Genomic DNA, 26,173 nt, shown 5'->3' on the forward strand with positions numbered 1-26,173 from the left:
GATACAGAAGTTAGGGATCTTGCAAAATAATGTAAATGTTCCTAGAAACAGAAAAGGTGGTGAACAATGATTGTTCTTTTTTACAATGGCAAAAGGAGGCTGCAAACATGAATCTCAGGTCCATAATATGAAACATACCTGGAAAGGCTGGAATACCAACTAGAACACACAGAAGGTGATGTGAGGAATACCTGCAAGACATCTGATCACTGGCAATCGCTTTGGGTAGCATTCTAACCCACTGTTCTTTTGCCCACCATGCCATCTCAAATGGAGCCCATTTATATGCAAATCAGCCTTGACCCTGCTCCAATAGGAACAGTCCAATTCACCCTAAACCAGAACACAAGGAACCCCAGACCCTGCTTGGGTCTAAGTCGGTCAGTATGGGACCTGTGTTGGGGCACACCCATCTCATTTAGGGTGTCACAATGAAGTATACAAAAAAAGTGATGGATGGAATGCTTGAATTAATTGTATCCACTGGTAATTACTTGGGCCACGTCCCAGTCCATTGTTATTTTGCACTCCTTGTCACCTCAGTCTGGACTAAGTAATACTCAAATCAGTCTGAGGTCATAACCCCCCTCAACTAATAGTCCCATTTATTACAGGTAATATATCGCTAGACACAAAAAGTGAGGAAAATACAGGAGGGAGTGGACAATATTTTATTTTTGGACATGCCTACTGATAGTTCTGGTGAAGAAGTTGAAAAGGTGTGGGAGGAGGAGGTGATGTGGTCATGAGTCAAAGATGGTTCAAGAGAAGAAAAAAGAAAAATAATGAATATGTAAAAAGGTGGTTGTGTGTAATCTTTAATGCATGGTGTAGTGTGCAATGTTGTGTAGCAGAATTGTAGTATGTATAAGTGTTGTAGCACACCTGTCAAGTCACTGACAAACTGCGGGTGCCACCCGGATTTCGAGATGTACACCAGCAAATGAACCTTTTCACTCCCATTTATTGGTGAAAGTCGCCTTTGAGAGGAGGCAAAGAAGAGATAAGCAGTGAGGTTATTTGTGAGTGAAGAATTGGGAGGTCAGTGGGAGCTAAACTACTCGGGTGGAGGAGGAATGGGATGAATACAGCAGCTAAAGCAAAGCTGCAGGTAAAATGGAGGGCTGGGCTGTGATGTCAGGGATGAGGGCTCAGAGTAGGGAAAGCAGAACTGACAGAGGAAAGTGGGGTTTGGGTAAAGAAAGAAGGAGCCAGGATGAAGGAAGATGTTTTAGGTAGGAGAATTCCAATGTTTAAGCTACTTTTATATTTGTTTTCTCCAGGGTTAAGGACTGTATACTAGATTTCAAGTTAATATGTAAAATATTCCCCCAGTTTTACTCTGTAAATAATCAATTAGGTAGTTCCCCAATGTCGCCTTATATTCCTCCGGCTGATGCTCTTTGCTAAGCTGAGTACATATGACCTTCCTTTTTTTCTTGAAAAGTTTACAGGTAACCTTTAGATTTCATTGGATGTAGTAAAGGGGTGATGATTTGTACTGTAGGAAGGTGCAGCTAATCATGATGTTTGCTTCTTCTATCAAACCACTATACCACACTATACAATCAATCCATCAGGATTTGTAAAGTGTGTTTATCACCCTTGAGGGTATCCAGGCACTAGGTCCAGCCTGCTCAAGCTTCAGTCGAAGAGCCAGGTCTTGAGTCCCTTTCTGAATTCCAGAAGGGAGGGGGATGCCCTAAGGTGGATGGGCAGGCTGTTCCCGGATTTTGCAGTGATGTAGGAGAAGGAACGGCCTCCACTGTTTCTGCGCTGGATGCAGGCGAGGGAAAGAGAGGCGGCTATTGGCACATGGAGGCTCCAGACCCATCCTTTCAACATCAGTACCACGCAACAAGGGTTAGACTAACATATTTTAGTGCTGGTGTCCACATCACTGCACTAAAATGCTAATGTGACACATAAATCCTAGCTCCTCTATGCATGATGGGACACTGTATCTCCATGGGGTTAGTCAAAGTCAGCAGGCAGCACTCTTGCTGTGCTGCACGAGGCAGTTCTGAGGCCAGGCCCAGGTCAAGTCCATTGCTTTTTAAATCAGCCACTACCCAGCTGTTTTCTTTGCTTTTACTGAAGTGAGTAATAGTTCCTCCCTCTGCCTGTCACTGGGTCATAATTCTTCGACTACGTGTTTATCTAGTCTGTAGCTTCTTGGCACAATGCATAAAGCAACAATCACACATATACCAATTGGAATTACAATTTTGTGTCAAGAAGGAAAAGTAAAGGCAGTATTTACAAATGAGTAGAGCGAGATGGTATGTGTGTCTGTGTGTGTGTGAGATTGTGTGTGATTGTGTGTGTGTGTGTGTGATTGTGTATGTGTGTGTCTGTGCGATTGTGTGTGTATGTGTGATTGTGTATGTGTGTGTGTGATTGTGTGTCTCTGTGTATGTGTGATTGTGTGTCTGTGTGTTTATGTATGAGACAGACAGAGCATGGTGAAGGGGTGATGCAAGGTAGTACATGCAGATACAGTAAAAATACAGAGGTGAAGAGGAAGGAGGAGAATATGCGAAGTATGGAGATAGAGGATTTCAGAAGGATGTGAAGAAAGTGAGACACTGCAGATGAAAGTGGCTTGAAGGGGAGAACTGGAGCGATTGAGGTACTCTGATTGCCACTGCCCCTTTCACAGACCTAGTAATATTGAATTCAGTCTAATATTCTCAGAATTTAAATATTTTCAATTCCATTTATTAACTGTATGTATTCACTAGTCAATGATTCAAGGTTATTTCGATAATTAGGCCCTGTGTTCAGTTCCAACCCCTTTTTTATCAGTAACCTCCCTACTCTCTAGCCTGCATCATAGCTAATAATCAACAAAAGGGAAGCAACTTATAACAAAAAATATACATTCAGAACATGCAGAAGAGGAGAAGGTAGCAAAACATCAAAAACTAATATATATATTCATTGTTTATTATTGTACAAAATATATGAAAGAGAAAATCCTACTTATGAATATATACAATTTCTGGTTGACTACTGACGCCTGTAGATAAGGTTTTGTGTAAAGTCGCAATATAGCATAACTATCTTGTCCATATCATGCCAATCAGATGGGAATTAGTCATGTAATGTGCTGAGTTTACAAATAAATATTTTTTTTAATGTATACATGCAATTTGCTAAAAGAAAAAGATTCATTATTAATCAGAATTTGGGATTTTTGTATTTTTATAAGAATTATTCACATCTTTGTCTATCATTGGTTCATAAATCCCAATAGTATAATGTCTGTAGCACACCCGACTGATGTTTATGTAATTCCAAGTGCTTCAAGTTGACACTGATCCACAAGATCCATTTGATTACCTGATCTTGATCTTGTTTAGATCTCCTATTTATATAGTTCACCCATATAAATTAAGCTGCCTTCATTGTTATTACTCATGGATCTGATACTGGCAACACCAAAGGATCTGGCTTATTGTAGGTGCATGTTGATGGCTGTGAGCATATCTGGCTACACTAACAGAAAACTTACTTTGAGACACTTCTTTGTATTAAGTATATGATGCAATAAAGCAGAAAGGCTTAGGATGTGGTGAGGAAGGGACAGCTCCCGCGGCCATGTTGGATTTTTCGGTCAGGTTTTTTTTACCAATTCAAGATGGCCGCCGAAGCCGGGACACGTCTCCGGTCGCTCGTAGCGGCCATCTTGACATGGGATGGCCTCGTTCCTACATCGCACGAACATGCTTCTTTCTCTTTCTCTATCGCTGAAGCCCGTAGGTACCGAACTTGTACCAATCCAAGATGGCCGCCGTGAACGGGAACCCTGTCTCCGGCCATCTGCGGCGGCCATCTTGAGATGGGATGGCCTCCTTCCTACACCGTAGCCTGCCTCTTTCTTGATTGTGCATCGCTGAAGCCGGTGGCGATCGGCTAACCCAGCCGGCGGACAGAAGGAGCCGTGCACTGACACCTACTTCCGGTCCGCTGTCGCTGCAGTGACAGTCCCCGCTGCAGACTCCCTGTAGCCAGGCCCCTTCCCGGCACCCAGGGTGAGTAACGTCTCTGTGCGGGGTCACTGGGAAACCGGGGCCCGCAGCAGCGCCGGAGCCCGGGGTGACAACAGGGGTGAGGGCAGGACCGCGCTGCCCGGCACAAAACCTGAACCCGTCAGCGGGTGAAAAGAAAATACACGGTGTCTGTCACACACAGGGGAAATCTGTCACAGTTCGTACCCCCTGCACCCTCGGTGCTCCCCTGACCCCCTGAGCCCCTGTGCTCCCCTGACCCCCTGCAGCCCCTGTGCTCCCCTGACCCCCCTGCACCCTCAGTGCACCCCTGACCCCCTGCAGCCCTGCACCCTCTGTGCTCCCCTGACCCCCTGCACCCTCTGTGCTCCCCTGACCCCCTGCAGCCTCAGTGCACCCCTGACCCCCTGCAGCCCCTGCAGCCTCAGTGCTCCCCTGACCCCCCTGCACCCTCGGTGCTCCCCTGACCCCCTGCAGCCCCTGTGCTCCCCTGACCCCCTGCAGCCCTGCACCCTCTGTGCTCCCCTGACCCCCTGCAGCCTCAGTGCACCCCTGACCCCCTGCAGCCCCTGCAGCCTCAGTGCTCCCCTGACCCCCCTGCACCCTCGGTGCTCCCCTGACCCCCTGCAGCCCCTGTGCTCCCCTGAGCCCCTGCAGCCCCTGTGCTCCCCTGACCCCCCTGCACCCTCGGTGCTCCCCTGACCCCCTGCAGCCCCGGTGCTCCCCTGACCCCCTGAGCCCCTGCAGCCCCTGTGCTCCCCTGACCCCCTGCAGCCCCTGTGCTCCCCTGACCCCCTGCAGCCCTGCAGCCCCTGTGCTCCCCTGACCCCCTGCAGCCCCTGTGCTCCCCTGACCCCCTGCAGCCCCTGTGCTCCCCTGACCCCCTGCAGCCTCAGTGCACCCCTGACCCCCTGCTGCCTCGGTGCACCCCTGACCCCCTGCAGCCCCTGCAGCCTCAGTGCTCCCCTGACCCCCTGCAGCCTCAGTGCACCCCTGACCCCCTGCAGCCTCATTGCTCCCCTGACCCCCTGCAGCCCCTGTGCTCCCCTGACCCCCTGCAGCCTCAGTGCTCCCCTGACCCCCTGCAGCCCCTGTGCTCCCCTGACCCCCTGCAGCCTCAGTGCTCCCCTGACCCCCTGCAGCCTCAGTGCTCCCCTGACCCCCTGCACCCTCGGTGCTCCCCTGACCCCCTGCACCCTCGGTGCTCCCCTGACCCCCTGCACCCTTGGTGCTCCCCTGACCCCCCCTGCAGCCCCGGTGCTCCCCTGACCCCCTGCAGCCCCGGTGCTCCCCTGACCCCCTGCTGCCTAAGTGCACCCCTGACCCCCTGCTGCCTAAGTGCACCCCTGACCCCCTGCTGCCTAAGTGCACCCCTGACCCCCTGCTGCCTCAGTGCACCCCTGCAGCCTCGGTGCTCCCCTGACCCCCTCCAGCCTCGGTGCACCCCTGACCCCCTGCAGCCCCGGTGCTCCCCTGACCCCCTGCAGCCCCGGTGCCCCCCTGACCCCCTGCACCCACAGCGCTCCCCTGACCCCCTGCAGCCTCAGTGCTCCCCTGACCCCCTGCAGCCTCAGTGCTCCCCTGACCTCCTGCAGCCCCGGTGCTCCCCTGACCCCCTGCAGCCCCGGTGCTCCCCTGACCCCCTGCAGCCCCGGTGCTCCCCTGACCCCCTGCAGCCCCGGTGCCCCCCTGACCCCCTGCAGCCCCGGTGCCCCCCTGACCCCCTGCAGCCCCGGTGCTCCCCTGACCCCCTGCAGCCCCGGTGCCCCCCTGACCCCCTGCACCCACGGTGCTCCCCTGATCCTCTGCAGCCCTGCACCCTCTGTGCTCCCCTGACCCCCTGCAGCCTCAGTGCACCCCTGACCCCCTGCAGCCCCTGCAGCCTCAGTGCTCCCCTGACCCCCCTGCACCCTCGGTGCTCCCCTGACCCCCTGCAGCCCCTGTGCTCCCCTGACCCCCTGCAGCCCTGCACCCTCTGTGCTCCCCTGACCCCCTGCAGCCTCAGTGCACCCCTGACCCCCTGCAGCCCCTGCAGCCTCAGTGCTCCCCTGACCCCCCTGCACCCTCGGTGCTCCCCTGACCCCCTGCAGCCCCTGTGCTCCCCTGAGCCCCTGCAGCCCCTGTGCTCCCCTGACCCCCCTGCACCCTCGGTGCTCCCCTGACCCCCTGCAGCCCCGGTGCTCCCCTGACCCCCTGAGCCCCTGCAGCCCCTGTGCTCCCCTGACCCCCTGCAGCCCCTGTGCTCCCCTGACCCCCTGCAGCCCTGCAGCCCCTGTGCTCCCCTGACCCCCTGCAGCCCCTGTGCTCCCCTGACCCCCTGCAGCCCTGCAGCCCCTGTGCTCCCCTGACCCCCTGCAGCCTCAGTGCACCCCTGACCCCCTGCTGCCTCGGTGCACCCCTGACCCCCTGCAGCCCCTGCAGCCTCAGTGCTCCCCTGACCCCCTGCAGCCTCAGTGCACCCCTGACCCCCTGCAGCCTCATTGCTCCCCTGACCCCCTGCAGCCCCTGTGCTCCCCTGACCCCCTGCAGCCTCAGTGCTCCCCTGACCCCCTGCAGCCCCTGTGCTCCCCTGACCCCCTGCAGCCTCAGTGCTCCCCTGACCCCCTGCAGCCTCAGTGCTCCCCTGACCCCCTGCACCCTCGGTGCTCCCCTGACCCCCTGCACCCTCGGTGCTCCCCTGACCCCCTGCACCCTCGGTGCTCCCCTGACCCCCCCTGCAGCCCCGGTGCTCCCCTGACCCCCTGCAGCCCCGGTGCTCCCCTGACCCCCTGCTGCCTAAGTGCACCCCTGACCCCCTGCTGCCTAAGTGCACCCCTGACCCCCTGCTGCCTAAGTGCACCCCTGACCCCCTGCTGCCTCAGTGCACCCCTGCAGCCTCGGTGCTCCCCTGACCCCCTCCAGCCTCGGTGCACCCCTGACCCCCTGCAGCCCCGGTGCTCCCCTGACCCCCTGCAGCCCCGGTGCCCCCCTGACCCCCTGCACCCACAGCGCTCCCCTGACCCCCTGCAGCCTCAGTGCTCCCCTGACCCCCTGCAGCCTCAGTGCTCCCCTGACCTCCTGCAGCCCCGGTGCTCCCCTGACCCCCTGCAGCCCCGGTGCTCCCCTGACCCCCTGCAGCCCCGGTGCTCCCCTGACCCCCTGCAGCCCCGGTGCCCCCCTGACCCCCTGCAGCCCCGGTGCCCCCCTGACCCCCTGCAGCCCCGGTGCTCCCCTGACCCCCTGCAGCCCCGGTGCCCCCCTGACCCCCTGCACCCACGGTGCTCCCCTGATCCTCTGCAGCCTCGGTGCTCCCCTGACCTCTCTGCAGCCTCGGTGCTCTCCTGACCCCCTGCAGCCTCAGTGCTCTCCTGACCCCCTGCAGCCTCAGTGCTCCCCTGACCCCCTGCAGCCTCGGTGCTCCCCTGACCCCCTGCAGCCTCGGTGCTCCCCTGACCCCCTGCAGCCTCGGTGCTCCCCTGACCCCCTGCAGCCTCGGTGCTCCCCTGACCCCCTGCAGCCTCGGTGCTCCCCTGACCCCCTGCAGCCCCGGTGCTCCCCTGACCCCCCTGCAGCCTCGGTGCACCCCTGACCCCCTGCAGCCTCGGTGCACCCCTGACCCCCTGCAGCCTCGGTGCACCCCTGACCCCCTGCAGCCTCAGTGCACCCCTGACCCCCTGCAGCCTCAGTGCACCCCTGACCCCCTGCAGCCTCAGTGCACCCCTGACCCCCCTGCAGCCTCAGTGCACCCCTGACCCCCCTGCAGCCTCAGTGCACCCCTGACCCCCCTGCAGCCTCAGTGCACCCCTGACCCCCCTGCAGCCTCAGTGCACCCCTGACCCCCCTGCAGCCTCAGTGCACCCCTGACCCCCTGCAGCCTCAGTGCACCCCTGACCCCCTGCAGCCTCAGTGCACCCCTGTCCCCCTGCTGCCTCAGTGCTCCCCTGACCCCCTGCAGCCCCTGTGCTCCCCTGACCCCCTGCAGCCCCGGTGCTCCCCTGACCCCCTGCAGCCTCGGTGCACCCCTGACCCCCTGCAGCCTCGGTGCACCCCTGACCCCCTGCAGCCTCAGTGCACCCCTGACCCCCCTGCAGCCTCGGTGCACCCCTGACCCCCTGCAGCCTCAGTGCACCCCTGACCCCCCTGCAGCCTCAGTGCATCAGTGCACCCCTGACCCCCTGCTGCCTCAGTGCTCCCCTGACCCCCTGCAGCCTCAGTGCACCCCTGACCCCCTGCAGCCCCTGTGCTCCCCTGACCCCCTGCAGCCCCGGTGCTCCCCTGACCCCCTGCAGCCTCGGTGCACCCCTGACCCCCTGCAGCCTCGGTGCACCCCTGACCCCCCTGCAGCCTCGGTGCACCCCTGACCCCCCTGCAGCCTCGGTGCACCCCTGACCCCCCTGCAGCCTCAGTGCACCCCTGACCCCCCTGCACCCTCAGTGCTCCCCTGACCCCCTGCAGCCCCGGTGCTCCCCTGACCCCCTGCAGCCTCAATGCACCCCTGACCCCCTGCAGCCCCTGTGCTCCCCTGACCCCCTCCAGCCTCAGTGCACCCCTGACCCCCTGCAGCTTCAGTGCTCCCCTGACCCCCTGCAGCCTCAGCGCTCCTCTGACCCCCTGCAGCCTCAGTGCTCCCCTGACCCCCTGCACCCTCAGTGCTCCCCTGACCCCCTGCACCCTCAGTGCTCCCCTGACCCCCTGCAGCCCCGGTGCTCCCCTGACCCCCTGCAGCCCCGGTGCTCCCCTGACCCCCTGCTGCCTCAGTGCACCCCTGACCCCCTGCTGCCTCAGTGCACCCCTGCAGCCTCTGTGCTCCCCTGACCCCCTCCAGCCTCAGTGCACCCCTGACCCCCTGCAGCCCGGTGCTCCCCTGACCTCTCTGCAGCCCCGGTGCCCCCCTGACCCCCTGCACCCACAGTGCTCCCCTGACCCCCTGCAGCCTCAGTGCTCCCCTGACCCCCTGCAGCCTCAGTGCACCCCTGACCCCCCTGCACCCTCAGTGCTCCCCTGACCCCCTGCACCCTCAGTGCTCCCCTGACCCCCTGCACCCTCAGTGCTCCCCTGACCCCCTGCAGCCCCGGTGCTCCCCTGACCCCCTGCAGCCCCGGTGCTCCCCTGACCCCCTGCTGCCTCAGTGCACCCCTGACCCCCTGCTGCCTCAGTGCACCCCTGCAGCCTCTGTGCTCCCCTGACCCCCTCCAGCCTCAGTGCACCCCTGACCCCCTGCAGCCCGGTGCTCCCCTGACCTCTCTGCAGCCCCGGTGCCCCCCTGACCCCCTGCACCCACAGTGCTCCCCTGACCCCCTGCAGCCTCAGTGCTCCCCTGACCCCCTGCAGCCTCAGTGCTCCCCTGACCCCCTGCAGCCTCAGTGCTCCCCTGACCTCTCTGCAGCCTCGGTGCTCCCCTGACCCCCTGCAGCCTCAGGGCTCCCCTGACCCCCTGCAGCCTCAGTGCTCCCCTGACCCCCTGCAGCCTCGGTGCTCCCCTGACCCCCTGCAGCCTCGGTGCTCCCCTGACCCCCTGCAGCCTCGGTGCTCCCCTGACCCCCTGCAGCCTCGGTGCTCCCCTGACCCCCTGCAGCCCCGGTGCTCCCCTGACCCCCTGCAGCCCCGGTGCTCCCCTGACCCCCCTGCAGCCTCGGTGCACCCCTGACCCCCTGCAGCCTCGGTGCACCCCTGACCCCCTGCAGCCTCGGTGCACCCCTGACCCCCTGCTGCCTCAGTGCACCCCTGACCCCCTGCAGCCTCAGTGCACCCCTGACCCCCTGCAGCCTCAGTGCACCCCTGACCCCCCTGCAGCCTCAGTGCACCCCTGACCCCCCTGCAGCCTCAGTGCACCCCTGACCCCCCTGCAGCCTCAGTGCACCCCTGACCCCCTGCAGCCTCAGTGCACCCCTGACCCCCTGCAGCCTCAGTGCACCCCTGACCCCCTGCTGCCTCAGTGCTCCCCTGACCCCCTGCAGCCCCTGTGCTCCCCTGACCCCCTGCAGCCCCGGTGCTCCCCTGACCCCCTGCAGCCTCGGTGCACCCCTGACCCCCTGCAGCCTCGGTGCACCCCTGACCCCCTGCAGCCTCGGTGCACCCCTGACCCCCTGCAGCCTCAGTGCACCCCTGACCCCCCTGCAGCCTCGGTGCACCCCTGACCCCCTGCAGCCTCAGTGCACCCCTGACCCCCCTGCAGCCTCAGTGCATCAGTGCACCCCTGACCCCCTGCTGCCTCAGTGCTCCCCTGACCCCCTGCAGCCTCAGTGCACCCCTGACCCCCTGCAGCCCCTGTGCTCCCCTGACCCCCTGCAGCCCCGGTGCTCCCCTGACCCCCTGCAGCCTCGGTGCACCCCTGACCCCCCTGCAGCCTCGGTGCACCCCTGACCCCCCTGCAGCCTCGGTGCACCCCTGACCCCCCTGCAGCCTCGGTGCACCCCTGACCCCCCTGCAGCCTCAGTGCACCCCTGACCCCCCTGCACCCTCAGTGCTCCCCTGACCCCCTGCAGCCCCGGTGCTCCCCTGACCCCCTGCAGCCTCAATGCACCCCTGACCCCCTGCAGCCCCTGTGCTCCCCTGACCCCCTCCAGCCTCAGTGCACCCCTGACCCCCTGCAGCTTCAGTGCTCCCCTGACCCCCTGCAGCCTCAGCGCTCCTCTGACCCCCTGCAGCCTCAGTGCTCCCCTGACCCCCTGCACCCTCAGTGCTCCCCTGACCCCCTGCACCCTCAGTGCTCCCCTGACCCCCTGCAGCCCCGGTGCTCCCCTGACCCCCTGCTGCCTCAGTGCACCCCTGACCCCCTGCTGCCTCAGTGCACCCCTGCAGCCTCGGTGCTCCCCTGACCCCCTCCAGCCTCAGTGCACCCCTGACCCCCTGCAGCCCGGTGCTCCCCTGACCTCTCTGCAGCCCCGGTGCCCCCCTGACCCCCTGCACCCACAGTGCTCCCCTGACCCCCTGCAGCCTCAGTGCTCCCCTGACCCCCTGCAGCCTCAGTGCTCCCCTGACCCCCTGCAGCCTCGGTGCTCCCCTGACCTCTCTGCAGCCTCGGTGCTCCCCTGACCCCCTGCAGCCTCAGTGCTCCCCTGACCCCCTGCAGCCTCAGTGCTCCCCTGACCCCCTGCAGCCTCGGTGCTCCCCTGACCCCCTGCAGCCTCGGTGCTCCCCTGACCCCCTGCAGCCTCGGTGCTCCCCTGACCCCCTGCAGCCTCGGTGCTCCCCTGACCCCCTGCAGCCCCGGTGCTCCCCTGACCCCCTGCAGCCCCGGTGCTCCCCTGACCCCCTGCTGCCTCAGTGCACCCCTGACCCCCTGCTGCCTCAGTGCACCCCTGCAGCCTCGGTGCTCCCCTGACCCCCTCCAGCCTCGGTGCACCCCTGACCCCCTGCAGCCCCGGTGCTCCCCTGACCCCCTGCAGCCCCGGTGCTCCCCTGACCCCCTGCAGCCCCGGTGCCCCCCTGACCCCCTGCACCCACAGCGCTCCCCTGACCCCCTGCAGCCTCAGTGCTCCCCTGACCCCCTGCAGCCTCAGTGCTCCCCTGACCTCCTGCAGCCCCGGTGCTCCCCTGACCCCCTGCAGCCCCGGTGCTCCCCTGACCCCCTGCAGCCCCGGTGCCCCCCTGACCCCCTGCAGCCCCGGTGCCCCCCTGACCCCCTGCAGCCCCGGTGCTCCCCTGACCCCCTGCAGCCCCGGTGCTCCCCTGACCCCCTGCAGCCCCGGTGCTCCCCTGACCCCCTGCAGCCCCGGTGCTCCCCTGACCCCCTGCAGCCCCGGTGCCCCCCTGACCCCCTGCACCCACAGTGCTCCCCTGATCCCCTGCAGCCTCAGTGCTCCCCTGATCCCCTGCAGCCTCAGTGCTCCCCTGACCCCCTGCAGCCTCAGTGCTCCCCTGACCCCCTGCAGCCTCAGTGCTCCGCCTGACCCCCTGCAGCCTCAGTGCACCCCTGCAGCCTCGGTGCTCCCCTGACCCCCTCCAGCCTCAGTGCACCCCTGACCCCCTGCAGCCTCAGTGTTCCCCTGACCCCCTGCAGCCTCAGTGCTCCCCTGACCCCCTGCAGCCTCAGTGCTCCCCTGACCCCCTGCACCCACAGTGCTCCCCTGACCCCCTGCAGCCTCAGTGCTCCCCTGACCCCCTGCAGCCTCGGTGCTCCCCTGACCCCCTGCAGCCTCAGTGCTCTTCTGACTCCCTGCAGCCCTGGCGCTCTTCTGACTCCCTGCAGCCCTGGCGCTCTTCTGACTCCCTGCAGCTCTGGCGCTCCTCTGACCCCCTGCCGCCTCAGCGCTCCTCTGACCCCCTGCAGCCCCGGTGCTCCCCTGACCCCCTGCAGCCTCGGTGCTCCCCTGACCCCCTGCAGCCCCGGTGCTCCCCTGACCCCCTGCAGCCCCGGTGCTCCCCCTGACCCCCTGCAGCCTCGGTGCTCCCCTGACCCCCTGCAGCCTCAGTGCTCCCCTGACCCCCTGCAGCCTCAGTGCTCCCCTAACCCCCTGCAGCCTCAGTGCTCCCCTGACCCCCCTGCAGCCCCGGTGCTCCCCTGACCCCCTGCAGCCCCGGTGCTCCCCTGACCCCCTGCAGCCTCGGTGCTCCCCTAACCCCCCTCCAGCCTCAGTGCTCCCCTGACCCCCTGCAGCCTCAGTGCTCCCCTGACCCCCTGCAGCCTCAGTGTACCCCTGACCCCCTGCAGCCCCGGTGCTCCCCTGACCCCCTGCAGCCTCGGTGCTCCCCTAACCCCCCTCCAGCCTCGGTGCTCCCCTGAGCCCCTGCAGCCTCAGTGCTCCCCTGACCCCCTGCAGCCTCAGTGCACCCCTGACCCCCTGCAGCCTCAGTGCACCCCTGACCCCCTGCAGCCTCAGTGCTCCCCTGACCCCCTGCAGCCTCAGTGCTCCCCTGACCCCCTGCAGCCTCAGTGCACCCCTGACCCCCTGCAGCCTCAGTGCACCCCTGACCCCCTGCAGCCTCAGTGCACCCCTGACCCCCTGCAGCCTCAGTGCACCCCTGACCCCCTGCAGCCTCAGTGCACCCCTGACCCCCTGCAGCCTCAGTGCACCCCTGACCCCCTGCAGCCTCAGTGCACCCCTGACCCCCTGCAGCCTCAGTGCACCCCTGACCCCAAGCAGCCTCAGTGCTCTTCTGACTCCCTGCAGCCCTGGTGCTCCTCTGACCCCCTGCAGCCTCAGCGCTCCTCTGACCCCCTGCAGCTTCAGCGCTCCTCTGATGCCCCTGCAGCTTCAGCGCTCCTCTGACCTCTCTGCAGCCTCGGCGCTCCCCTGACCTCTCTGCAGCCTCAGTGCTCCCCTGACCTCTCTGCAGCCTCAGTGCTCCCCTGACCTCTCTGCAGCCTCGGTGCTCCCCTGACCTCTCTGCAGCCTCGGTGCTCCCCTGACCCCCTGCAGCCTCAGTGCTCCCCTGACCCCCTGCAGCCACAGTGCTCCCCTGACCCCCTGCAGCCTCAGTGCTCCCCTGACCCCCTGCAGCCTCAGTGCTCCCCTGACCCCCTGCAGCCTCAGTGCTCCCCTGACCCCCTGCAGCCTCAGTGCTCCCCTGACCCCCTGCAGCCTCGGTGCTCCCCTGACCCCCTGCAGCCTCAGTGCTCTTCTGACTCCCTGCAGCCCTGGCGCTCTTCTGACTCCCTGCAGCCCTGGCGCTCCTCTGACCCCCTGCCGCCTCAGCGCTCCTCTGACCCCCTGCAGCCTCAGTGCACCCCTGACCCCCTGCAGCCTCAGTGCACCCCTGACCCCCTGCAGCCTCAGTGCACCCCTGACCCCCTGCAGCCTCAGTGCACCCCTGACCCCCTGCAGCCTCAGTGCACCCCTGACCCCCTGCAGCCTCAGTGCACCCCTGACCCCAAGCAGCCTCAGTGCTCTTCTGACTCCCTGCAGCCCTGGTGCTCCTCTGACCCCCTGCAGCCTCAGCGCTCCTCTGACCCCCTGCAGCTTCAGCGCTCCTCTGATGCCCCTGCAGCTTCAGCGCTCCTCTGACCTCTCTGCAGCCTCGGCGCTCCCCTGACCTCTCTGCAGCCTCAGTGCTCCCCTGACCTCTCTGCAGCCTCAGTGCTCCCCTGACCTCTCTGCAGCCTCGGTGCTCCCCTGACCTCTCTGCAGCCTCGGTGCTCCCCTGACCCCCTGCAGCCTCGGTGCTCCCCTGACCCCCTGCAGCCACAGTGCTCCCCTGACCCCCTGCAGCCTCAGTGCTCCCCTGACCCCCTGCAGCCTCAGTGCTCCCCTGACCCCCTGCAGCCTCAGTGCTCCCCTGACCCCCTGCAGCCTCAGTGCTCCCCTGACCCCCTGCAGCCTCGGTGCTCCCCTGACCCCCTGCAGCCTCAGTGCTCTTCTGACTCCCTGCAGCCCTGGCGCTCTTCTGACTCCCTGCAGCCCTGGCGCTCCTCTGACCCCCTGCCGCCTCAGCGCTCCTCTGACCCCCTGCAGCCTCAGCGCTCCCCTGACCCCCCTGAAGCCTCAGTGCTCCCCTGACTCCCCTGAAGCCTCAGTGCTCCCCTGACTCCCCTGAAGCCTCAGTGCTCCCCTGACTCCCCTGAAGCCTCAGTGCTCCCCTGACTCCCCTGAAGCCTCAGTGCTCCCCTGACTCCCCTGAAGCCTCAGTGCTCCCCTGACTCCCCTGAAGCCTCAGTGCTCCCCTGACTCCCCTGCAGCCTCAGTGCTCCCCTGACCTCCCTGCAGCCTCAGTGCTCCCCTGACCTCTCTGCAGCCTCAGTGCTCCCCTGACCCCCTGCAGCCTCAGTGCTCCCCTGACCTCTCTGCAGCCTCGGTGCTCCCCTGACCTCTCTGCAGCCTCGGTGCTCCCCTGACCCCCTGCAGCCTCGGTGCTCCCCTGACCCCCTGCAGCCTCGGTGCTCCCCTGACCCCCTGCAGCCTCGGTGCTCCCCTGACCCCCTGCAGCCTCGGTGCTCCCCTGACCCCCTGCAGCCTCGGTGCTCCCCTGACCCCCTGCAGCCTCGGTGCTCCCCTGACCCCCTGCAGCCCCGGTGCTCCCCTGACCCCCTGCAGCCTCGGTGCACCCCTGACCCCCTGCAGCCTCGGTGCACCCCTGACCCCCTGCAGCCTCGGTGCACCCCTGACCCCCCTGCAGCCTCAGTGCACCCCTGACCCCCCTGCAGCCTCAGTGCTCCCCTGACCCCCTGCACCCTCAGTGCTCCCCTGACCCCCTGCAGCCCCGGTGCTCCCCTGACCCCCTGCAGCCTCAATGCACCCCTGACCCCCTGCAGCCCCTGTGCTCCCCTGACCCCCTCCAGCCTCAGTGCACCCCTGACCCCCTGCAGCTTCAGCGCTCCCCTGACCCCCTGCAGCCTCAGCGCTCCTCTGACCCCCTGCAGCCTCAGTGCTCCTCTGACCCCCTGCAGCCTCAGTGCTCCCCTGACCCCCTGCAGCCTCAGTGCTCCCCTGACCCCCTGCAGCCCGGTGCTCCCCTGACCCCCTGCAGCCCCGGTGCCCCCCTGACCCCCTGCACCCACAGTGCTCCCCTGACCCCCTGCAGCCTCAGTGCTCCCCTGACCCCCTGCAGCCTCAGTGCTCCCCTGACCCCCTGCAGCCTCAGTGCTCCCCTGACCCCCTGCACCCTCGGTGCTCCCCTGACCCCCTGCAACCTCGGTGCTCCCCTGACCCCCCCTGCAGCCCCGGTGCTCCCCTGACCCCCTGCAGCCCCGGTGCTCCCCTGACCCCCTGCTGCCTCAGTGCACCCCTGACCCCCTGCTGCCTCAGTGCACCCCTCCAGCCTCGGTGCTCCCCTGACCCCCTCCAGCCTCGGTGCTCCCCTGACCCCCTCCAGCCTCGGTGCACCCCTGACCCCCTGCAGCCCCGGTGCTCCCCTGACCCCCTGCAGCCCCGGTGCCCCCCTGACCCCCTGCACCCACAGCGCTCCCCTGACCCCCTGCAGCCTCAGTGCTCCCCTGACCCCCTGCAGCCTCAGTGCTCCCCTGACCCCCTGCAGCCCCGGTGCTCCCCTGACCCCCTGCAGCCCCGGTGCTCCCCTGACCCCCTGCAGCCCCGGTGCTCCCCTGACCCCCTGCAGCCCCGGTGCTCCCCTGACCCCCTGCAGCCCCGGTGCTCCCCTGACCCCCTGCAGCCCCGGTGCTCCCCTGACCCCCTGCAGCCCCGGTGCCCCCCTGACCCCCTGCAGCCTCAGTGCTCCCCTGACCCCCTGCAGCCTCAGTGCTCCCCTGACCCCCTGCAGCCTCAGTGCTCCCCTGACCCCCTGCAGCCTCAGTGCTCCGCCTGACCCCCTGCAGCCTCAGTGCACCCCTGCAGCCTCGGTGCTCCCCTGACCCCCTCCAGCCTCAGTGCACCCCTGACCCCCTGCAGCCTCAGTGCTCCCCTGACCCCCTGCAGCCTCAGTGCTCCCCTGACCCCCTGCAGCCTCAGTGCTCCCCTGACCCCCTGCACCCACAGTGCTCCCCTGACCCCCTGCAGCCTCAGTGCTCCCCTGACCCCCTGCAGCCTCAGTGCTCCCCTGACCCCCTGCAGCCTCAGTGCTCCCCTGACCCCCTGCAGCCTCGGTGCTCCCCTGACCCCCTGCAGCCTCAGTGCTCTTCTGACTCCCTGCAGCCCTGGCGCTCTTCTGACTCCCTGCAGCCCTGGCGCTCCTCTGACCCCCTGCCGCCTCAGCGCTCCTCTGACCCCCTGCAGCCTCAGCGCTCCCCTGACCCCCCTGAAGCCTCAGCGCTCCCCTGACCCCCCTGAAGCCTCAGTGCTCCCCTGACTCCCCTGAAGCCTCAGTGCTCCCCTGACTCCCCTGAAGCCTCAGTGCTCCCCTGACTCCCCTGAAGCCTCAGTGCTCCCCTGACTCCCCTGAAGCCTCAGTGCTCCCCTGAGCCTCCTGCATCCTCGGCGCTCCCCTGAGCCCCCTGCAGCCTCGGCGCTCCCCTGAGCCCCCTGCAGCCTCGGCGCTCCCCTGAGCCCCCTGCAGCCTCGGCGCTCCCCTGAGCCCCCTGCAGCCTCGGCGCTCCCCTGCAGCCTCGGCGCTCCCCTGCAGCCTCGGCGCTCCCCTGCAGCCTCGGCGCTCCCCTGAGCCCCCTGCAGCCTCGGCGCTCCCCTGAGCCCCCTGCAGCCTCGGCGCTCCCCTGAGCCCCCTGCAGCCTCGGCGCTCCCCTGAGCCCCCTGCAGCCTCGGCGCTCCGCTGAGCCCCCTGCAGCCTCGGCGCTCCCCTGAGCCCCCTGCAGCCTCGGCGCTCCCCTGAGCCCCCTGCAGCCTCGGCGCTCCCCTGAGCCCCCTGCAGCCTCGGCGCTCCCCTGAGCCCCCTGCAGCCTCGGCGCTCCCCTGAGCCCCCTGCAGCCTCAGCGCTCCCCTGACCCCCCTGCAGCCTCAGCGCTCCCCTGACCCCCTGCAGCCTCAGTGCTCCTCTCCCCTGCAGCTTCAGTGCTCCTGACTCCCTCGCAGCCTCAGTGCTCCTCTGAGCTCCCTGCAGCCTCGGTGCTCCTCTCCCCTGCCGCCTCAGTGCTCCCCTGATCTCTCTGCAACCTCGGTGCTCCCCTGATCTCTCTGCAGCCTCGGTGCTCCCCTGACCTCTCTGCAGCCTCGGTGCTCCCCTGACCTCTCTGCAGCCTCGGTGCTCCCCTGACGTCTCTGCAGCCTCGGTGCTCCCCTGACGTCTCTGCAGCCTCGGTGCTCCCCTGACGTCTCTGCAGCCTCGGTGCTTCCCTGACCTCTCTGCAGCCTCGGTGCTCCCCTGACCTCTCTGCAGCCTCGGTGCTCCCCTGACCTCTCTGCAGCCTCGGTGCTCCCCTGACCTCTCTGCAGCCTCGGTGCTCCCCTGACCTCTCTGCAGCCTCGGTGCGCCCCTGACCTCTCTGCAGCCTCGGTGCTCCCCTGACCTCTCTGCAGCCTCGGTGCTCCCCTGACCTCTCTGCAGCCTCGGTGCTCCCCTGACCTCTCTGCAGCCTCGGTGCTCCCCTGACCTCTCTGCAGCCTCGGTGCTCCCCTGACCTCTCTGCAGTCTCATTGCTCCTCTGAACTCCCTTCAGCCTTGGTGTGTCGCTGCACCAAGGACCTCTCGATAGTGCCATAAACACCTAGACTGATACCTCAAGCTGAACTAAGTCCATTATGATTAGTTTTCCGAATATGTTTTCACTTTGATTTGAGGAATATTTGGTCCTTGGAAATGTGTAGTTTGTGTTGTAGTTTTAGTATTCATCCAGGACTGCTAGTGCCAGAATGCCACATCTGAAACATGTTTATTTGACCACAAACACTAGTAGTCTTCAAGCTGTTCTCCTGCAACTCCAACTTGATATTGCATTGACATATGATAAATGGAATTCATCCTATCGTGGGCACACCTGTCAAACTCCTCAACCCTACTCGGTGCTCATAACTGTTTGCTGCAGCTTCCTCGCAACTTGTGCTGTTGGATACAACAGCCTCCCCTCCTCCCACTGGTGTCATTATCTCCCTCGTTTTGCAAGATGTCTCCTAAGTGCTTCATGCCAAATTCCTCAGAGTTCTTTGTTGCTATCTTCCTCAAGTGGTTCTCCTCCACTCCCTTTCTTGGTCTATGAGGTGTGCTGCTTCACCCAACCCATGGATTCTTTTTGAAAATCTTTTATTTTTTTGGGGTGACCAGACCGAAAACTTTCTGTTGGCCCCCATGCCTTAAAAACAGTATACCACTACTTCTGTTTAATTTTTGTCTTTATAGTTCAGTTTAGCACATCCTTCTTAATTTCAAAAGGGTTGTTTCACTCATGGCAGACTTCCTGGGCTCACAGGAGAGGTGCTCTGTTTTATTGTAGCATGCATCAGGGATGTGGAATTGAATAAAATATCTACTCGTCAATGGGACAGGTTGCTTCATAAATCTACTTGTCCTGTAAAATAAAATCTGCTTGTCCATTTGATACCATGTAGCGCTGCAACAGACTATGGCAGCAATCTCATTATTTAAGAGCTCTGATAATAGCCTCTCTAATTTTGCCAGGGGTAATACTATAGCTGGAATGCCCTTTTGGTTCTGTGCAAACCTACTGAATTGCATGTTTTAAGGGTTTTCACGAGCTCTTCTCTCATTTCCTACACTGAGAAATTTTGGAAATGTACTCATGTCAAGGGTCAGAAGTAAAACATCTTCCAGGGTTGGAAAAAAAGTGGTTAAAGGGAAAGTGAACTTGTAAATGCTCAACAGATTTTCACATAAACAAATCCACACATGCATATTTGCTCGTGCTAAAATACCGCTTACAAATATTTTCTAGGATTATGTTTTCCTGGTCTTCTTTTGTGAATTCATGCAATACGTAAATCTACACTTATACAAAAACAAATATCATGGGTGCACTTTTGTGACTTTCTTTAAAAATGAGGCCCCTAAATAGCCCTGTATTAGCCGAAACCTTTTGTTTTTATTAAAATTCTCTCTCCCTCTCGCTCAATCCAGCTATCGGCGGTCTTCACTGTGAATGATCACAATCTGCTGTTTCACAAGGAGCACATAGGCACACAAAGTAGTTTTGTTCACTGCCAGGAACTACTGAGGCAATGTGTACTTTTTTTTAAAGACAAAAAATACTATTGCCTTTTGTTAATATTTATTACAATGGCGAGGACCCAGCAGCTCCTACAAAAATAGTTTTACAAAAGCCATGTCAAAACAAGACACGGATTGACAAAACCAAAAGACTGACAATCAGTGCCTGACCTCTTGGTTTTACCAATGCTTGTTTATATTCACGTTTCTCATAATCCTGTTGAAACAGGTTACACTGATTTTCCATTATGAATAGTTTCTGGAAATACCAGCATGTATCAACCTATTTTACTAAATGATGCTTCAAAGAAATGGTAGTTTAGCCAAACGTTATTTTTCTTAGCTGCATTTTTTTGTGAACATTTTATTTTGAAAGCAAAAAATCATCAATCTTGCTTTCAAACTTCTGCAGATATCTGCATCTAATCAGGAGGTATTCTGGGAGCATTATACGTACCCTAATATTGATAAACTTAGCAAACGTGTACACATTTGTTTACTGGAATCGTTATCAGTAAGTAGTGCAGTCCCAGCTTACAACATTTATTTAGAGTGTGCACCTTAATAATAATAGCTTTCCATTAATCAGCCATAAATACAAGTTTGAACGGAATTAACATATGGACACAAATATGAACTCGACTGCAGACAATTCCCTTCTCTGCTCCATAATGTGGTACTGTAAATTGGCAGCCAAAGGGTTTATACCTCAGGGGGGTTGGGCCTACTTGTCCCAAGGACAAACAATACTTGAAAATTTGTTGTCATTGACCCCAAACAATATGTCCTGGGCATTGGGCTATAAGAATTCCACATCCCTGATCCACATTGCTTGGTGCCCTCTTCTTCATGTGTCATTTCTCTATCTCTTTAAGTATCAGCCTGCCACTAGTGCTCTGTGTGGACTTAGTGCTGAGCCATCACTAGAGTACCAGAGACACGAGTACCTAGGAGTCAGGGTCTCTGCCTCGCACCCAAGGTGATTTATTGCTTTAGGTAGTCTTCTGATAAGAGGGACTCTTGCATTTCTTACAGCAATCTACATGCTCAGTGGGCTGCTGCACTCTTCAGATTTGCAGGGGTGACAGCGGCAATCTTGCATCTCAGATCTGGCAAAGGGGTACTGCTATTTTCTTCATGTTTATATGTCTTTAAGGACTGCCACACGAGGCAGGAGCACAGCTCCCTAAGCGAAAGGTTTTGCAGGCCGTTAATTGTCATTGATGTATCAGTACGTGTACTGACAGTATCTGCATGATATTTCTTGCCTCTATGGGAGTTGATAGAAACACATGGACATGGCTTCCTTGCGGGCCAAGCCCCAGGCCTATTTTTTTTTTTATAACTAAAACCTGCCAGAGTCACAATGCAGCACCTCTCGTACTGGGAGGTTTCGATACCTGGTTAGACAAATCTGAAATGTTGCAGACTATGTATTTTTTTCTGTTCTGCAATTACTTATACTAACTATGATATCCTCTCCAGCTTAAATAGCTGAGCGTACTCTTGATGCAGTATTCGCCCCTCATAACCTAACCACAGTAACCAATAATATTGCTTCAGCTGGACTGACTTACTGACCTCCACATAGTTTGATTAAGACACTCCATCTCGAGGAAAGCAAGAAATGTGGACCAAAGTAGATCAAGGCAAGTTAGTTTCATTCTTGACCATCCCGTTCTTCCATAAAGCGTAAGGTTCTTTATCTTTGGAAGCCGAGTTCTGCTAGACTAAGAAAAATTGACAACCGTCTTAAATTTTGCAGAGTTTTAATAGGCAACTTTTTACAACTTGAATAATACCTGCCATAACACAAAAAGTTAGATAACCACATGGATTACTATCTATTATCGATCTTTTCTACAACACCTTATTATTTTGTGCCGTAATGGTGCGCCACGCTATAGTATGAGCTTGCCTCTAAACCTCAGCAGGTACCTCGTCCACTAATCCACCCTGACGTCCTTCTTCACGCCCCACATGGTCTTTATGAGAGAAAACTGCAAGGGCTTGACAGCGTAGAGGGCGTGGGATTGTGTGTCATATTGGACTGATGACATTCACGGAGTAGTGGGCAGTGCGATAACTACACTAGGCCAAGACCATCCTAAAAAAGGCTGGATTTCAAGAGTTGCCTTTAAGTGGTTCCCATTGTTTCTTCAGAATCACAGCTTATAAATATGAATAGGGTTTGTTGAATCTTCTTACATTTTTTCAGTTTTGCCATCACAGAGCTCACTAAATGGTATTGCACAACGCCTAAAAATCCTATTTTCAGTAAAAAAAAATCTGAAAATGCCAAGCTAGCACGGTGTAAATGAGACCATAAGAATTTGTACAAAGTGCAGTTTAAAAAAAACATTTTTAAAACATAATGTTAATCTAGTAAAAGGAGCTAACTTCGCCAGGTTGCAGACAGCATCATGAGGAAGAAATGGCAACAGGCGTTGGCACATGCTCATCCGCTGAAGTTTCTTACAAAACAATCAATACATTCAGCAGCTGTATAACTAATAGACCTGTAGGCTGTCAAAAGCATGTGTCTCTGGAATGAGTACTATCAGGCAGTGAATAAAAAATAAGGTACCTTTTCAGTAGTCTCCCATGCACAAATTATTGACATTTCCAGAATTTTAAACTTGTTCACAAAGCATCAGCGTGTTTTAATTACATTATGAGAATTAATTGCAAGAAAACCTGAACTTCTCATTTTACTCCTGGTGGGGTAATACTTCAGCTCAGAAATGGACATAAATGGACATCATTTCCTTTTCCAGTTTGCCGTGGAACACTGAAACTTAGGCTGCCACTTTAACATACTCATCTTCTGACTCAGAGACCCTGTTTGAATATCCTTGATTCCCCTTTCAGAGGTCACTTGACCCCCTTGTGTGCTAGTCATTCCAGTTGCCACTGTGCTCTGAAAATAGCAGGTCAAAAAACCAAGAGTATCCTAAGCAGTGGGGACCTCTGCAAAGGCTTCCTGGCAAGTACTAGAGAACAAACACTGACTAACTGAGCAACACTACATAACCACCTTCCTAACTTTAGCACCGCCTCTGGCATAAGCTTATCCATGCTCTGACAACATGACGTCTAATAACAATTTGTTATGGTAAGTGATTAGTATTATGTGAGATTTTAAATAATGTTAAGTATTGACAGTGTCTTTTTGTAACATGCTTATACTATGAAAAATCAGAAAATATTTTACCACAAGATCACACCATCATGGTCCTCTCCTTCTATTTGGTTAAAACACCTCTCCTCTTTCCTCATACACTTACAAGCATTTATGTTTCATTCACAGAAGAAAAGAGAGCAACTGGTAAACTTTGCAACGGTGCCCAATGCAGAAGATAATCTCTACAAGTCTAATCAATATCAGAAAAGTTTGACTCTTACATTATTAAATATATATGTACATCAGAGATCCCTTATATTGGAGAAATGCTGCTTGCGTACAGACCATGAGAGACTGTGACAAGTATTTGGCTTTAAACACGCACCAGGTGATCTGATCTATGGAGAGCTTGCTGCAGTGCCTGGAGTGTGAAAAAAGCTTCAGCCAGCGGTCACAATTGTGCAAGTATCGATGGCTCCATACAGGTGAGAAACCATACAACTGTACGAAATGTGGGAAAAGCTTCCCTGAGAAGTCAGGACTACGCAAGCATCAAAGAATGCATTCTGGGGAGAAACCGTACCAGTGTCCGAAATGCGGAAAAGTCTTTACTCTGAGGTCACATCTGTTACAACATCATAGAATTCATACTGGAGAGAAACCATACCAGTGCACTGAATGTGAGAAAAGCTTCTCTCGAAAAGCGCACCTGGTCTATCATCAGAGAATACATACCGAAGAGAAACCGTACAACTGTGCAGAATGTGGGAAAAGCTTCACCCAGAGGTCAAATCTGGTAGTTCATCAGAAGATCCATACTGGGGAGAAATCCCATCAGTGTATTACTTGTGGGAAAAGCTTCACTCGCAGGTCGTCTCTAAGAGCTCATCAGAGGGTCCACACTGGGGAAAAACCATATCAGTGCGAGAAATGTGGGAAAAACTTTGCTCAAAGCTCATGTCTGTTATATCATAAGAGAATACATACAGGAGAGAAACGGTACCAGTGTACTGAATGTGGAAAAAGATTCATCAGTAGCACAGTCCTGTTAACACATCAGCTGGTCCACTCCGGGGAAAAGCTGCACCAGTGTACAAAGTGTGAGAAAGGGTTTAACAGGAGAGCTGATTTCGAAGGGCATCAGAGGGTCCACACTACTGAGAATCTGAACCAGTGTACGGAATGTGGGAAAAGCTTTGCTCACACATCATACCTGCTAGCGCATCAGCGGATTCATGCCGGGAAGAAACCCTACCAGTGTAATGAGTGTGAAAAAAGCTTCTCTCGCAGCTCACAATTGGTCTATCATCAGGGACTCCATACTGCAGAGAAACTGTATCCGTGTAAAGAATGCAGTGAAGGTTTCACTCAGAAATCAAGTTTGTTAGTTCATCAGAGGATCCATACTGGGAAGAAACTGCACCACTGCATTGTTTGTGGGAAGGGCTTCACTTGCAGTTGGTCGTTAATAACTCATAAACGAATCCACACTGGCGAAAAACCGTACAAGTGCAAGGAATGTGGGAAAAGCTTCACTCAGAGCACCGGCTTGAGCAGACATCAGGTGACCCATACTGGGGAGAAACCCCACCCTTGTATGGAATGTGGGAAACACTTTGGGTTGGCTCACACACTTAAGCAACATCAGAGATGGCATCTAAAACATAAAGCAGGCACCAAAATGAAACCCTTTAAGATTAGGGATTAGTACTGCATGAATCACACGAATCAAACATACACTTTCTGTCTGAATCCTACTTATCCGTGGTGTGCCACTTATGGGAAAACATATGCCTATCTGAAAAACTCTGCTTGAGAGAGAAACTGCACCAGAGTGTGATAAAGGATTCATTCAATGCACACACCTGAGGAGGCATCAGATGGTCTTCACACGTTAACTCTTCGAGATTCAGTAAGAATTGGTATCAAAGCCACCTTGCAGACAAGCACTCCTTTCAATGTACTAAATGGTCATGAATAATGCTACACAAAAATGAAAACTAAGTGTAAAAAAAATCTTTCAGGACAAATGAAATACAAGCCATAAAACAGTGTGCCACACTTTAGCTGCATAGTTCTAAATGGTCAGTCAAAATATCTTACTCTGCTGTATAAAATAATTAGAAAAAATAATAGAAAATTAGAGGTAAATGAGTACCAGGTGGTCAATGTGGTTTACAATTCATTCCATCGTTACAAATGACAAACCATTTCCAGACTTGGTGTAAACTTCAGCTTAAACCAATTAGGAAATGCAGAACACAGTCACACAAAAAGAGGACTTTTCAGAAGTACGAGCCATCACATGATTTATTTAAAACGGTGGAAGGTAGTTGTACAGAAATCTTTAGTGTTCTGCAGGGATTCCTCTGCTAACGTATACAACGTGCAACTGTATCCTCTGTGCATCCTTCGGAAAGAAAACACATAAAAGGGGATTTTCGGCCACCACTGTGGGTGTGTGGAGTGTTGTCACAATGGGTGCCTAGGTGCAGAGGATCATGTCTGAAGATGAGACTCCCTTCACCTCCTCGGTACCACCATCTGCTTCCTTGTGATAGTCATTGCATGACTGGACATAGTACAACAAACCTGCAAGAGCCGGGGTAGAAATGCAGCACCTGGAAGTAGACATCAGCACTAGGCATGGTGAGGAGGTGCTCTCCAGCAACCCAGGATCAGTGAGTCTTAACAAGATTGTGCCATGAGTGTGGTGGGAGTATGTAGAACAGGCTAGGTGCAGCCAACCCCAGCACACCTGGCCTAAGGCTCTTGTCTTTCAAGGGTTCATGGGATGGTTGATCTTAGAAATGTTGACTATTATGCGAGGGGGTTAGGCTTCGTAGAACCCACTTACACCCAAGGCTTCTTGGTACTCCAGCACAGACATCCTACTTCAGGGATTTAATCATTACAGAAATAACCATGTTTCCCCATAGCATAGTGGGCCAACATCGAATGGACTGTGCTGTCTTCCTTTGTCAAAGCTAAGATAATGGGACGAGCTCAACAATTCCAAATGTTGAGATTAAACTGAAGAATGTAAAAAATTAAAACATATATTTATTTATTTGAAATATTTCTATAGTGAAGACTCGGCCACAAAGGCAGCAGTGTGCTTTACAAGAAACCTAGTCCAAGAGGTGAAACTCTGATTCTGTCATGCTGGGAATTGAACTTTGACTCTCTCTCTGTAATGATGGACATTACGGAGCCCTATGAGGCTATGTGAAAGAACTTCCTGGTGAAAAAAACAGAAGTCTTGCAGCCCTGGCATTATTACTAGCCAGGTGAAGAGTGACTATGAGGTGGGGCAGGAAACCCACCACCTCTGTCAAAGACTGGAATAGAGACCTTGTATACTGCAGTGATTAAATAGATGCTAATCCTCCATGCTACTGTCTCCTCGCACGCCAGAGATATATAGGCCCTCATTACAACATTGGCGGGCGGCAAGCGCCGCCCGCCAAGTTGTAATTGCCGTGCGGCCACCAATGCAGCCGCACTACCGCAGTGGCCATTAAGACATCCCCGCTGGGCCGGCGGGCGGAAACCTAGTTTCCGCCCGCTGGCCCAGCGGGGATGTCGGCTGCAACACGGGAGCCGGCTCCAA

At 57.9% G+C, this 26,173-nt stretch overlaps 1 protein-coding gene across 1 annotated transcript; it reads left to right on the plus strand.

Annotated features, from left to right (window-relative positions):
- Positions 1–3,857: 3,857 nt before the first annotated feature.
- LOC138283031 (zinc finger protein 420-like) lies at positions 3,858–24,673 on the plus strand. Its single transcript, XM_069221152.1, has 2 exons — positions 3,858–4,037; positions 22,747–24,673. The coding sequence occupies exon 2, from the start codon at positions 22,961–22,963 to the stop codon at positions 24,266–24,268; it is 1,308 nt and encodes a 435-aa protein (XP_069077253.1). The 5' UTR covers positions 3,858–4,037; positions 22,747–22,960; the 3' UTR covers positions 24,269–24,673.
- Positions 24,674–26,173: the final 1,500 nt, after the last annotated feature.

The sequence above is a fragment of the Pleurodeles waltl genome, chromosome 2_2 (genome assembly GCF_031143425.1).
Source record: "Pleurodeles waltl isolate 20211129_DDA chromosome 2_2, aPleWal1.hap1.20221129, whole genome shotgun sequence".
In the NCBI taxonomy this organism is placed as follows: Eukaryota; Metazoa; Chordata; class Amphibia; order Caudata; family Salamandridae; genus Pleurodeles; species Pleurodeles waltl.